The sequence below is a fragment of the Drosophila hydei genome, unplaced genomic scaffold (assembly GCF_003285905.1).
Source record: "Drosophila hydei strain 15085-1641.00,03,60 unplaced genomic scaffold, DhydRS2 tig00000063-arrow-pilon, whole genome shotgun sequence".
Classification (NCBI taxonomy): domain Eukaryota; kingdom Metazoa; phylum Arthropoda; class Insecta; order Diptera; family Drosophilidae; genus Drosophila; species Drosophila hydei.
Genome location: NW_022045657.1, coordinates 9,083,911 through 9,097,969, shown reverse-complemented (window position 1 = coordinate 9,097,969; position 14,059 = coordinate 9,083,911). Strand labels below are relative to the sequence as shown.

The 14,059-nt window shown below is 34.8% G+C and overlaps 3 protein-coding genes across 6 annotated transcripts; 2 read left to right on the top strand and 1 right to left on the bottom strand.

The window, feature by feature from the left end:
- Positions 1-85: 85 nt before the first annotated feature.
- Positions 86-1,050, top strand: LOC111602949 (putative SERF-like protein). Its single transcript, XM_023320310.2, has 3 exons — positions 86-233; positions 624-729; positions 811-1,050. The coding sequence occupies exons 1-3, from the start codon at positions 227-229 to the stop codon at positions 893-895; spliced, it is 198 nt and encodes a 65-aa protein (XP_023176078.1). The 5' UTR covers positions 86-226; the 3' UTR covers positions 896-1,050.
- A 2,362-nt stretch (positions 1,051-3,412) lies between these two features.
- Positions 3,413-12,725, top strand: LOC111602959. Of its 4 annotated transcripts, none has more exons than XM_023320335.2 (4): positions 3,413-3,498; positions 11,255-11,513; positions 11,602-11,755; positions 12,397-12,497. In XM_023320335.2, the coding sequence occupies exons 2-4, from the start codon at positions 11,271-11,273 to the stop codon at positions 12,495-12,497; spliced, it is 498 nt and encodes a 165-aa protein (XP_023176103.1). In that variant the 5' UTR covers positions 3,413-3,498; positions 11,255-11,270. The 4 variants fall into 4 exon arrangements, with proteins under 4 accessions (XP_023176103.1, XP_023176101.1, XP_023176100.1 ...); XM_023320333.2 differs by having other exon boundaries at positions 11,250-11,513; XM_023320332.2 differs by lacking the exon at positions 3,413-3,498 and adding an exon at positions 3,506-3,589 and having other exon boundaries at positions 11,250-11,513; positions 12,397-12,725.
- A 117-nt stretch (positions 12,726-12,842) lies between these two features.
- LOC111602958 (mesencephalic astrocyte-derived neurotrophic factor homolog) lies at positions 12,843-13,888 on the bottom strand. The gene is made up of 4 exons (XM_023320330.2): positions 13,696-13,888; positions 13,483-13,607; positions 13,261-13,402; positions 12,843-13,203 (listed from the first exon to the last, which is right to left on the bottom strand). The coding sequence occupies exons 1-4, from the start codon at positions 13,781-13,783 to the stop codon at positions 13,037-13,039; spliced, it is 522 nt and encodes a 173-aa protein (XP_023176098.1). The 5' UTR covers positions 13,784-13,888; the 3' UTR covers positions 12,843-13,036.
- Positions 13,889-14,059: the final 171 nt, after the last annotated feature.

The following is a 14,059-nucleotide window of genomic DNA, read 5'->3' as shown; positions in this document are numbered from 1 at the left end:
AACACACATAGCCGATAGGTTGCGATGCTCTCCAAATATCGATATTTATTTAACGCATCTTGTCGTATGACAAGGGTATTAGTATCGATGCTTTATTAAACTGCTGCTGACGTTTGACAGTACAGCTAAACGAAATATTAAACAAAAATTTTACTTATAAGAACAACTAGCATAATACTTGGTTCAAAATTGTATAAATAAAGAAGCTGCCTAACAGGAGCGAAAAATGACACGTAAGTGAACAAGCCAAAGACGCCATATTCTATTTCTTTTCTTCTGTTGATTGTAGAGAATTTTGCATCAGATAAATGCTGAGGTTTCAATAACTACCACAGTAATAATATGATTGGAAATCCATAAAACAAATAGATGAAAGAATATTGATTACCTTGTGACCGCCCGTATATATACATTTACATATATGTATACATACATACATATATATGTATGTATATACAAATATATGTATATATATGAGTATTATGTATGTCGTGTAGCCTTCTAACCTCTACAAATGAGCTTCAATAAATTTGCACGCGAAACTAACCGTAAAGCTAGCGGCAAAAGAACAAATTCTCTTCGCTCTTCGAAATGCTTTGTTAATTAGATAATCATTTTTTTAGGCGGCAATCAAAGAGACCTGGCGCGCGCCAAAAATCAAAAGAAATTAGCTGAACAAACTAGAGGCAAACGCACTGATACCCTTACGGTGGAACAACGCAAAGCCCGGTGAGATGGAAGTTACCTGACAACTGTACACGTGTAGCTGTACCTGTACAACTATCTTGAGTATTTGTTATTTATTTGCAGGGACGCTGAACTGATGAGAGAGAAGCAAAAGAAAAAGGAAGATGATGCGGCTGCAGCTGCCGCAGCTTCTAGCAAAGGCAAATAGACAAACATTGATTCCAGTTCCAGCTAGAACAGCGTGCATCAGTGCAATCGTCTAAGGTCAACACAAAATTTTAGTTAGGCATAGTCAGTTACAAGAAAAGAAAGCAGCAGCCGCAATCCGGAGACAACGATCGAGGCCAACGTTCGACTCCAGGATAATCAATATCAAAATCAATTGGTTAAATTGCGCTAAATGCGCGCAATGTGAATATTAAGCTACGAAGCCGACGTACATTAATAATTACGCATCCTTAGGCAGACCACACACAAACAGACAAACCCAAAAGGTTCGTTTCCTTAACCTGCTGAGCAATTTATTATCTTAATCATTTCTCTATATACCTGACTAAATTATTTAATGTAAAATATAAACATCAAATAAAACATAATATACAGCCACAAACAAACCAAAATGCAAAAGTATTATATTTTTTCCATACACATTTATATATATACATACATTGGAATATAATGAGAGTATATTGTAACTGCATATTGAAATAAAGAAGAGTACTCTGTTACTTTTGGGTATCTTGCATTCCACTTGTTGATCTTACGATAAAATAGTAGAATTGATTGATACATGGAATCACTTGGTAAGACAAAGATTTTAATATTTCGCATTCTTTTTGATTCTGTTTATATAAATCAGACTTAAGTTAAATATTCTAAAACAGCATTTGCAGCTTAAACTTGAATATGAATTCCCTTAGAGCTGTAAAGCTCGCATAGATGAATGCATTCGGGCTATATATATATGCCTGCCTGCTGTTCATATGTACATGTACATATATATATATATATATATATATATATATATATATATATATATATATATATATATATATATATATATATATATATATATATATATTTCATGCTTAACTTATTTTTGACTTGCTCGACAAATCTATAAAACTAATTTTGTCCTGCCAAAAACTATATACAGTTCGCAGAACTCTACTTTTCAAATATAACTTTATAATAAATCCTTTCTTTTTTTAAATAATATAATAAAAAGTGTTTCATTTCTATGAATCAAAAAGCTTGGAATATATGTGTAAATGAACTTTCATTTAATATCGATCATTTAATATCGATCGATAATTCAGTCGGAATTGTTACTTTTATCCAAACACATGCAGCAGTTCAAATCTGTTGAGGTAAGAAAGGAATTTGGCATAACAAAAAGCATTCTATTAAAGTTATAGTTCATATGTAATCTGAAATCTAATCTTAGGTATAATCAATAAACAATCATTTTCCAATAATACAAGCTTTCAAAATAGTAACTTAACATAGAAGCAGACAAAAATATGATCACTTCAAAGGCTACTGAAAAGTTTTCTAAGCTTATGGAAATATTGGTATAAAATGTATACAAATTTAATATTTTAACTTATTATTTATATTGTATATTTATATATGCATATATGTGTTTATAGGACACTTATAATGTTTTATATCCATTTGCATCCATTTTATGTCTGTAGGGTATATAGAAACAACCGTCAATACTCTTTATTGAATGTGTAAACAAATTTTCGATTGCAACCTCAAATTCAGTCCAAATTTGCATACAATGGCTCATTTCTAGGTCAAAGAGTAAAAGCAGATCAAATATGATCCAATGGCCGAAAATTGAATTCTCTTACGATAAGTAAAAATTGATTTCATTAATATAAAAAATATATGTATATACTATATATTTGATATTTGGCAATCAAAGGTGAAATTGAAGAGTAGAAGCAACGTTCATAACTCAAGCTGCAACGAAAGTAAATTGACCACAAATGGCACTCTGATGCCAATAAGTTGAATGTAGCATTTACCATTTGTACAAACATAGGTGAAATGCCCAAAAACAAAAGAAGAAACCACGAACCACTGGCAAACAGGCCAAACTAACCAAAAATGGGCGACAGCAAAGCGTGTTGGCATCATATCTATGGCGCGTATCTTAAATAAAACTAGTCAGAGTTCCATGGGATACGGATGTCGATGCTGGGAGTGGGTCTGCAACTGGTACAGGATCGCGTGCGAGATGCTCATGTGCACACAGAGTTCTGAGAAATGCCACAGAAAAACACGAGAACGACGATGACCAGCTGCCCGGGTAATGAGCGACTTCTACCGATTTCTTCGGCATCTAGTGCAAAACGTTGTCGTGGATATCGCCAAGCAAACAAAGGTTCATTGTTTGCTTAGTTTGTTTTTGTTTAATAGGTCTATGACGCACAAAAACAAAACAAAAGACAATAACAATAACAGGTTTTCTTAGACTTACAAGTTCCCAAAGCAGAGAAAGCTCCTCAACGAAAGCTTGATCAATCTTTAGTTTCAGAACTTTTCTACGCCACAGAGCAAGAGGAAACAAAACTTAATCAACGACGTCGTCGACGTTGGCGTCGACGTTTACGTCGCAGCAGCCCAACGTTGAGAGTTGAGAGGCACAGCCGTTCGCCTCTCTATGCGACTCTCATGAATAGCTCGCGCGCGATTTCAGTCGCTACGTGAAACTCGCCGCAAACACAACAAAAACGCGCGCCAAACCGTGCCAAAAAGTCGTGTTCAAATTAAAGCTAAGCATATGATCGAATAAAATTAAGAAATAAAAATAAAAATAATTAATTATCATTAATCGTGTTAGAAAAGGAGTTGCGTTGAAAGTGAAGTGCTTTAAAGATTAGAAAGTGTAAGTGAAATTTGGCCAACTGCCAACATATTTGGCAGCCCTTAAATGCAGATGGAAATGCTAATGCAAATACAAATGTCAAGTGTCTGGCATTATCAGCAGCCAATTGGCAAGCGAATGCAACTACAAAAAATATTTAAATGATAGTCTATGCCTGGGCTCTGGGCAGCTAGATCGAGCGATCGATCGATTGAACGCCAAATGCAAATCAAGTGATAAACGATCGCCACGAAATTGAAATAACAGGCGTACAGCTTTCAGTTGGTAGGGGGACCAGCTAACCGAGTTCCTAGTTCTCTCCCCCTCGGCCCCAGTCTATCGGAGGCGATCGTCTGCCATTGACAGTCGCAAGTCGCCAATCGCCAATCGCAAGTCGCAGTCGCGTGTTTCATTTTATTATTTATACAAAATATATATTCAATTTCATTTAGCTGTCGCTGTTGTTGCTTTGTCGTCGTCGGCGTCGACAGCAATTTCAATATTCAAATGATCATGATCACTTGACTTCAACGATCGCGTTTCAAAGCTCAGCAATTTCTGAGCGCCTGCAACAGCAAGCCCCTACAAATTATGATTAATACGCTAAGCAACATCGACAAAAAAAATAATTAAATATTTTTACTAACAACAGCTCCCGTTTGCGTTCTGTTCGTACAGCCTGCTTACCTACATCTGCTTCTGACCCAATTTGTAGACGGCATTGATGAAAACTTATGAGCAAAACAAAACAGTTTGTTTGTTTTCTTTTCTCCTTATTTATTTTTGTTTTTTGCAATTGAGTTCTATATAGGCATGACTGCATATGTGTGTATGCTTATATATATATATATCTTGTGCATAATATGTATTTCCTTAGTGCTGCATTGCTGGGCATGATGTCAGCTCCATCTCCCACTGAAAGAGAACGCGTTGACATTGAATTCGACATGAACAACCTGCAATGCTAAAATTAATTTTTGGGCATATGAATTTAAGACCTGACTAAAGAAAGAAATTGCAAATCAACTAAAAATGCATATCAAATGGGCCTGTATGTTGCAAGTCTACAAGTTAACAATCAAGTCAGGTGGCAAGCGTGGGCGTATACCTAATATTTGCGTAAATTATAATTTTTGGCTCAAAAGAAAAACGAATAATATTTAAGCAACGGTCTGCGCCACTTTTTAGGTATGCCAATCAGCTATGCCCAATAAAAATCACATTCAAAGTCAATAAATAGCGACGAGCCTGGAATACACTTAAGCCAATTGTTGAATATGGCATAAGTCAAGCACCTGTTGCATCGTTGCTAAGCTAAGGATAACGAGATTCATGTATATAACTATATTTGTAATTATACATATATTTATATATATATATATTTATTATATATATAAAAGACAACCTAATGAAACGTTGTCATTGCCCAAAAATTAATGAGCACTCGTCTCTGGCGCACACATATATATATATATATATATATAAATAAATATAAATATATATATATATATATATATATATATATATATGTGTGCGCCAGAGACGAGTGCTCATTAATTTATATATACATGTATCTATACTATTTATTTCATACTACAACGCTTCATTAGGTTGCCTTTTAGGCTTGAGAATTCAAACACATTAGGAACTAATAAAAATAAAATAAAAACAGAAGAGCAAAAACGCTTTGACATAGTTCGACTATGGATTGCTCTATAATCGGGCATTGAAAATAGATAAATTTTTTATAAAAATATAGAAATACAAATTATCATCAAAACTTAAAAAATACGTTTACATTTTACATTTTTAATTGACATCTCTTAAATAGTTGATTTGAGATTTGAGCCAATGAGACTGGATTTAGATTTAAAACAAAGTATTATAAATTTGGATTTAATCTTAATTGTAACAGGAATTGCAAGCGATTTAAACCAGAAACAGCCAGAAACTCTTTTTGAATCGCACACCCCTGGTACAATCAAAATATACCCGTTCAAGCATTACGCTTGCCAGAGTATGCCAAAAGAGTAAAGAGCGAGCGTCAAAACGCGAAGGTTAAAATTTACAAGGCAATCGGGCAGGCAGTAAGATAAAATAGCGGAATACTAAATGGAATACATTTCTAGAAAAACGTTCTAATGCCGTAAATGAAGCAGCCGCACACCTTCACAAAGTATAGTTGGTGTTGACTTTGGTACAGTGGGGCAAATGCAGCTGTTTAGTGAACAAAATCAATCAGAACTTGCAAATTGGTATTTGAAATTTGGGAAAAATTTGCTAGATTTCCCAGAGTGTTAGATATTTCCATTTAATTACAAATCTTTGAGGTATCTGCTCGGACTGCCTGAGCCAACAGAGGCCGACTAAAAGCATTTTATTTAGTATAAAATCTTTAGATCTGTAGGTTTGTAGAGAGCGCAAAATTCTCGCGACCTTGTGGACTATTTATAATTTGTTTTGTATCTGTGCGTTAGCTCGTTTCATAAATGAATCATTTTTATGGCAAGTTTTTATTGTTGTTTTCTCACATGGATTTCTCACTTTCGCTTGAGCGAAAGGAAAATCTTAGAGAATCATATTAGACTTAGTTGTTGAACGCGTTCAATGTCTGTTCATGACCATGAGCAAGTTGACGGCAGACTGCGACAATATATGTATCTTACATTGAGCACGGCGATAGATATGCACAAATGTATCTCAAAGATATATAGCGCCATGTGCGTGTGCTAAAAGTTTGCCATTGCGAAAGCAATAAATGATAAATAAAAACTTTTCATTCGTTCGTTCACCCTGCAACTTCAAAGGCGGCAGCTGCAACAACTTTAATTGATTTATACTTGTGGCATTTGGCAAGTCAAGTGATTGAAAGCCTCATGCGGAAAGCCGAACGGACAATAAACGTACTTACATAGAAACGAGAATTATCATTCCCAAAAGCCAAGTCTCCGTTCGAGTTTTGGTAAAAACAAAAAGCAGCCGCCGCGTGCTTTCAACTTGTCAAATTTGGTAGAACGATTTTTGACCGGTTTACCAAAGCTCTGTCATATATCGAGACATTTGCTCCCACTAGCCGCACAGATTGAGCAATTTGAACCAACAACGAATATCGCCCAAACAACAGACACAAAACGCTTTTTATTTTTTTGTATTCATTGTGTTTCGCGTAAAAAGTAGCGCAAAAAATGTCAAACTTAATTACGCGTCGATGCGCAAACAAATTGTGTGGGAGGTTGAACAAGAGTTCAACAATGATTACAATTAAGCTGAACAACAGCACGTACCAAGATTCAAAGATACATTTGTATCCGCAAGATACAAAAAACAGCTAGGCACATGTTCAATAACTTACCCAGGCCCACAGCGAAGTTGCTTTGAACAGCTTGATTAACCCATGTATTCGCCTGCACCATTGAGTTTTGTTTGGTTTTCTATGCCCGCTGAATTTGAAATCAGAGCAGTTGACATGATTTATATTGGCCACATTCAGTTCAATGCTTACGCTGCGGGTGATTTTGTTGTTGGACTAACATGAGAAATATATATACCTATGTGTATATAATTATAAAAATGTATGCATTTATCACAATTATTGTTCAATTATAGGGTAGAGAGTATATAGAGCAGAATCAGTAGAAAACTTCACAGTAATTAGAATTTTTATACAAATAGTAAAACATTTTGGAAATTCAGAATTGCCAATAAGCAAATATCTCTTATTATTATTATTGAGATATTCACAATGAACTTGCTAAAATTTAAATATTTCCAATTGAAACTCATTTATGATTTCAGACTTTATCTTTGACAATTTGTGTTTTATCTAAGAGATCCTATATTAGCAAATTTTGCATTTAAAATTCAATATTTTTATAAAACATAATATACTGTTTCACTCAAACTTTAATTGAACAAATTTACTGAATGAATAACAAAAGATTTCTCAAAATATGAATCAATTTATAATATTTATAGACCGACTTTTACTTTGCATATTCAATTAATTTACTATTTATGCATTCGTATTGATTGCTGAATTGAATGATTCATAACTTGATTATTAGTCTGGGAGTAATTGACTGCTTCAGATAATAAAGTGAACCTTTCTAACGGATGATTTGTTAATGTATTTTTCAATCAATTACAACAAAAGCTGACTTATTTCGGTAGCTGGATAAAAGGTTAAAAGACTCCATCTGCCAGTATCATAGGCAAGCATCTGCATATTAAAAGTCTCTTGAGCTTCATCATCTTCCAACCTTTCACATTTTTCGACATTTAATACAGCATTCAATTTCTTGAATGCAGTTGAAAGGCGCGCCCACACACATGCTGCACCATGACAATCACACAACAACCAGTTGCACTTGTCAAACACTTTCCAACTGAAACCCACATAATCAACGAAGTTGCCGTTGAAATTCTTGAGAAAAGTCGCAAGCGAATCGCGTTCAAGTCGCGAGCATTTGAACGCCTACGCATTCGCTTGAACTTGACTCTGTGAGCTTTGCGAGCTGTTTATGACCACATGGCAGCTCGCAACTCAGTTTAATTGTATGCAAGCGGAAGTTAACGTCACCATTAGATTTTAATGTGCTTATTACATGGCCTATTAGCAGATGGTCCGATCTGAAAATGGCCCACGTGGCGCACATTGCTCAACTGATAGCTGGAAGCGTTGTTTACGTGTCACTATCGATGGCACTTAGTCAATCAGCCACCTACACACATTGATATGTGTGTGTGTACGTGGTGTGGTGTATGGGCTGGCATAGTTAGCATAGTTGCCTTCATTCCAATGGATGTAGGTTGCCACACAGTCCAGCTAATTGGCCGCATCAAGAGCTTCAAGTGCTGTGCTCCACAGACCACATACAGACTATATCTCAGACTCTGAGCGAACGAGGTATTGCCACATACACACATATAAAGCGTATCGTATAACAATAGACATGTAATTGTATATACATATACATATAGAAGCCATAAAAGCTCTGTGGCAACTGCGCATATTATTCTCAAATGGTTTAAATTTATTCACTATTTACACAACCAAAAACTGTTAGAGTGAAAGACGCGTACGAAACGCGCTGAAAACGCGCCGCCTCGCTGATTAAATTTCAACCAGCTTACCGATCTCACGAATATGCCCAACTATAGCAGAACGTTGGCCTCAGAATTGGCCATAAAATGTTCGGTCTCCTACAAGCCTCCGCCCACTCTTCCCCCTCTTCGACTCTGACCTTTTTCATTGCGTAATTTATTTTTTTGTTTTATTTTTGTTTCGTTTTTGGCTTTAGCTCTTTTCATGATTTTTTCACAACTTAAGATACTTTTTTTAATTCAAAGACAAATATATAAAAATATATAATGCTTAAATTTGTATTAAAGTTTCTGAACTCAGGATAGGCTGTATATCTTCTGTTCAGAAACTGTAATTCAATATAAACCTATAAATGCTATATTCTGTTTAGCAATAAAGGGGCAATTAAAAAATTTGGATTAAATGCCTTTAAATCACATATTATATGATATAATTAAATATATTTATATAATATTTAAGGCTTTAGAACAACTAAGATGACAGTCCAGCACAATTGATTGCTTAATGCCCGTTCAGTGTCCAAAATAGCTAAGTTTAATCTAAATCCAATGAATATTTTCGTATTTGCAATAGATATAATTTATAATTCTATCTGTAGAGAACCTAACAAACTTAGTGATCCCAGTTCTAAAGATGTGACAAAATGTGACTCGACGAATTAGTATTATTTTTGTTTATTCTAAAGACAATGTTAAAAGTATACATTAAAAGCTATATAAGCTCAACTATTTATACTTGATATTCTTGAAAAATATTTAATCCCGATGATCCATGACTTCAATCGAAGCACTTTATCAAAAGAGTAGAAATAGGAATTCATATTTAAATTATCTAATATTATTGGGTCTTCGTCTGAGCTCGCAAGACGGATTGAACAAACGAATATACTCTTTTTAACTTTATGCACAGGTATAGAAACAATCAAACAGAAGTTAACAATTTACAGTTATACATATTTAAGCAACAAATGAGTAACAAACTGAGATCATCACGCTCTTCCTCTTCTATTTGATATTTATTTATACAATTTGAGATCTTTTTGTGAGAGGTGTGAACCAACGTCGAGAACGCAACCGAAATTCGCTTCACTAATTTTACGGCCTCTTGGCACTTGTAGTTTAAATTCAACTGCTGCTCCGCAATATAAGTTCCTGGATTGGTAACTGACTGGTTAATGCTTTCGTAAAGTGTTTCCATGTATGACAAGAGATTTTGGTGTCTTGCGATTATCTCATCAGCGTTGTATAGCCTCAGGCACAAAACTAGTTAACCGGCACGTTTAAGTAGTTGTTTAAGTATGCATCCGATAGATAAAAACCGGCTAAGCTTCAATTTGAATTTGAATTTAAATTTGAAATTTGCATGTGGCAACATCAAATTGGAGCTGCCGTTGTCGGCGTTGCATGTTAAGCGTTTGATTAATTTAATGACAATGCCCGTAGGCGGCAATCGATGAGGCATCACTTACATGTATCTACAGCAGTATTCGCTTGTATCTGTATCTTTTTTGAGTGTGTTTGTGTGTGTAAGTCATGTGAATGATATAAGCTTTTGAAAGTCTGGCAAGGAAATTGGCGCTATCCAATTGATTTTGTTAGCGATTTAAAGCCTGTTTCATTCAAAGAGACTATGCTATATTTAACAATTATATACACACATATATCTACATATTATATACACACGAATCTTTATTGCGGCATGATACAAAAACATTTCAATATTTCACGCGCTTTTGTTATTGTGCTATTTTTCTAATTTTAAATACGATTTGCTTTATAAACAATTTTGCGCTGACCAAATGTTCAGGCATTGCTTGACGTCACAAAAAATCTGTTTTACTTTGTATATAGCTTTTCCTCTGTCTTGTGCCAGTCAAGGTGGGCACATTAGGCTTGAGGCAAATTTGCTTTGCTGCGCAAGCAAACGTCATAAATTCATTTATTTTTGGAAATGTTGATAAGATAACCTTCTCCAAACATCGAGCTCGTAATGCATCTCGAAATTGCAACAACAACTCATTATTTTTATGATGCTGACAAACAATTCAGCGAACTTCAAGCAAATATTTACGAATTAATCATTCTTCTTATCTATAAATGTCAGACAATACAAATAATTTCTTGAAAGTAATCTTGCGATTATTCCAATAAAATGGCTATACAATTGTTTGAGGAAATGAAACTTTTTTCGTGCCACTTGTCGATTACGAATCACGTCATAATTTCGAGAAAACTGAGTTCAAAGTGTCAAAAACCTTTTAAGGTCCATCAAAACACATTTTATGACTTTTGCTGATGCCACTTGGCTTCTTATGTCCCAACTGAAAGTTAAGGCCAATTAGAAGCTATTGACATATCGCTTGAAAATTGAATTTGACCTCAACTTTATATAAAAATGATGATGTAATTGAGAAAAATTTTAAATTAATTTGAAACGATTTTCGCTGAAATTTTAAAATTGTACAAACGCAAATATATCCATAAATTCTATCTAATGAGCTACAAGATAGATAATTAAATACATTTACGATTATCTTTATATATTAATTGCTATAATAAATTACTCGTTTATTTTCAGTAAAGTTTAAATCACATCAAAATGCCGAAACCTCTCCTTAAGTCCTGCTGCCTGTGTCAGTCAACACGAAATGGCTCCATTATATCAGGAACTTTGGCCATCATCCTATCCATTATCACGATAATTGTGATATTCACAGCACGCGTACATTTCAAGACGATCATCTTTGACTTCATACCAAACAATATAGTCAAAATCATTCTGGTGGTAAATCTGTGCATGACCATATTGATATCATTGCTAATGATGTTCGGCGTTGTCAAGGTATGTTTAGCTCTGAGCTTTACTGACTGACTGACTGACCATTGATTATAATTGGCCAATTCAAAAACTATATATAAATTTTTTACAGCGCAATCACTATCTGATGGTTCCATGGGTGGTGCTGGGCATAATGATTGCCATTGGCTTGCTTATTTCTGTAATTTACACTGCCGTCGTCTTCTTCATCGACGGCTTCGTACTGACGGGCGTTCTGTGGCTAATCTTCGGGCTGATCTGTTGCGGTAAGTGCATATCATCTACACCAGCTAATGGTGGCTACTCCTTGTGCGGTTTTTAGCACCGGATGGCGTTTATATGCCAGCCGTTTTCACTTTATTGACGCATTTATCATGCGCCGATCACCTTCATGCCGAAAGCAAGATGCGGCAGGCGCGGAGTTCAGTCTGGCTGACAAATGAGGCGTGAAGTGCCTTGCTACGCAATTAACTCGGCTGCCAAATGGCGAACAGTAGTCTCTCCTTTATAAAATATATTCAGCTATCAAATCCAATAAGATCATAATCTTAAGACACTTAGAATGAGAGATTTTTATATTTACTAATTGATAGATAGTGCTTATGCTCCTATTCTTTCATATATATGTACATAAATACACAGATATGTAAATAGATACTATCTATATACAATTCATTTCATTCAATTCAATATTTACGCGCGCCCGAAATTATGCTATGCTTTAAATTAGGAATTTGTATTCTGTGCTGTGCTGTTTAGCCATTTTGTAGTCAGATCTAGCCTTTTAGTTAGTGACTGAGTTAACAAGTGTTATATATTCCCCATGCAAACTTTGAACCTTTATTAATTGAAATACAATATTTTGATTCTGTTTAATGTATTTGTATGTATGTTTACCTATTTCCAGCTGTACTCACATACTGCTGGTGTGTCGTCTACAGTGAATACGCAAATCTGGCTGAGGAGAGCGAACGTGGACGGTACAACAAGCAGCCGTATCGTCGTTGATCGACCTTACCCAATCACGGCTCTTAGATCATATAGATCTATCTTATCTGTTAGTTGATAATTAACTAAAATAAAACTGCTTTTGTTCGTAATTAGCTCATATGTTTAACTAATAACTTTAATTTAATTATTTAATAATGCGCGCCCCATTTGGCAAATACATACACATAAAAGTTAAGTAAATACAAATTATGTTGGGTCCGCAGTAAGTGCAACCGAAATACTTAACATTTGTATCATTCTTTATCACTGTCCAATTTGTTGTAATTTGTACGTTAATTTTGTATTAAAAAATCATAATAATAATATTGTTAACACGTGAATAAAACAATTATTATATACGAAAAGTGTACGAGGTCATTGTGTGTTTATTGTGTATCTTTTCTCACATTTTCTTGTTTTCCTTTTTATATTTCAAAATAGATATTTATTTCTCTCAAAGTCTATCAAAATTGTAAATTAACTAAAATATATGTGTATGTGGGTGTTTTTGTTGTATTGAGTGGGCGTGTATCTCGTAAATAGCTAAGATAATTTATTTACAGTTCATTGCGCGAATATTTGGGCTTCAGCTCCTCGATGCGCTTTATAAAATCGGATTTTTCCAGACAACCGTCACAGCTCTCATCCCAATCGTTAAGGATCTTCTTCAGATCGCGCACTTTCAGCTTCTTGAGGTCTACATTGTTTAAATCAATTTGTTTCTCTGCAAGTGGACATTTATATTAGTATCATATTATATATTAAAAGTCGATTAATATACCATAACGTAAATCGCAAATTTGTGCATCCTTTTTCTTCAGCTTTTCACACACTTTCTCCGCTGGCATTGACCAGCTCATTGGCTTACTCAGTTCATTTAATATACCTGTGGCCGATTCCTCAAGGCCACCCAGGTAGTAACACTACGTAGATTTGAAAAAATATATATACGTGTTTTTTTTAAATTTCTTGTTTGCCGGCGAATTGGCCTTGGGCTACTTACAAATCTGTGTTCCTTGTTTTTCTGTGTCTTGCAGTATTTCTTAAATGCCGTTTCAATCAGTTTGTAGTCCTTCTTCGTGGCTTCGTCCAGTGTGTCACCAAAACGTTTAACAGTTTTCACACAAACTGTAATTACATACGGTGAAAATTTGTTCTACATTTTATACTTACGTGGCCAAGAACGGCCCACTTCTAATATAGAAGGCGTACGTACCTTCACAGTCGTCCTCTTTGAGCGCCAGCGCGGTTTGTGCGACGCCGACTATGCAACATATCATGATTACTATTTGTGACGTGTTCATTTTGCACGTCGATTTGAAAAGTTTGATTTAAAATTTGGTATTTGTTTGATGTTCACGTTAGCTTGGCAGCCAACTTGTTAGCTCGACTTGGGTTCTTTACTGTGTGACCAGTTATTGAAAAATCATTAATATCGAATTTATGAAGAAAAATACTAACAGAACTGTAGAAAATACTATGGTATTAACGAATTATTTAATAATTTAAAAAAATGACATAAAATACTTACTTACTTGACGATCGTGTTCTGAAGCGAAATAAATAATCTTAAATCAATA

Coding starts and splice junctions, on each gene's coding strand:
- LOC111602949 (XM_023320310.2), top strand. Junction 730..810: donor GTGGAACAACGCAAAGCCCG/GTGAGATGGAAG, acceptor ATTTATTTGCAG/GGACGCTGAACTGATGAGAG.
- LOC111602959 (XM_023320332.2), top strand. CDS start 11,271: ATGCCGAAACCTCTCCTTAAGTCCTGCTGCCTGTGTCAGTCAACACGA. Junction 11,514..11,601: donor TGATGTTCGGCGTTGTCAAG/GTATGTTTAGCT, acceptor AATTTTTTACAG/CGCAATCACTATCTGATGGT. Junction 11,756..12,396: donor CTTCGGGCTGATCTGTTGCG/GTAAGTGCATAT, acceptor ACCTATTTCCAG/CTGTACTCACATACTGCTGG.
- LOC111602958 (XM_023320330.2), bottom strand. CDS start 13,783: ATGAACACGTCACAAATAGTAATCATGATATGTTGCATAGTCGGCGTC. Junction 13,608..13,695: donor CAAAGAGGACGACTGTGAAG/GTACGTACGCCT, acceptor ATGTAATTACAG/TTTGTGTGAAAACTGTTAAA. Junction 13,204..13,260: donor AATTTGCGATTTACGTTATG/GTATATTAATCG, acceptor GTCCACTTGCAG/AGAAACAAATTGATTTAAAC.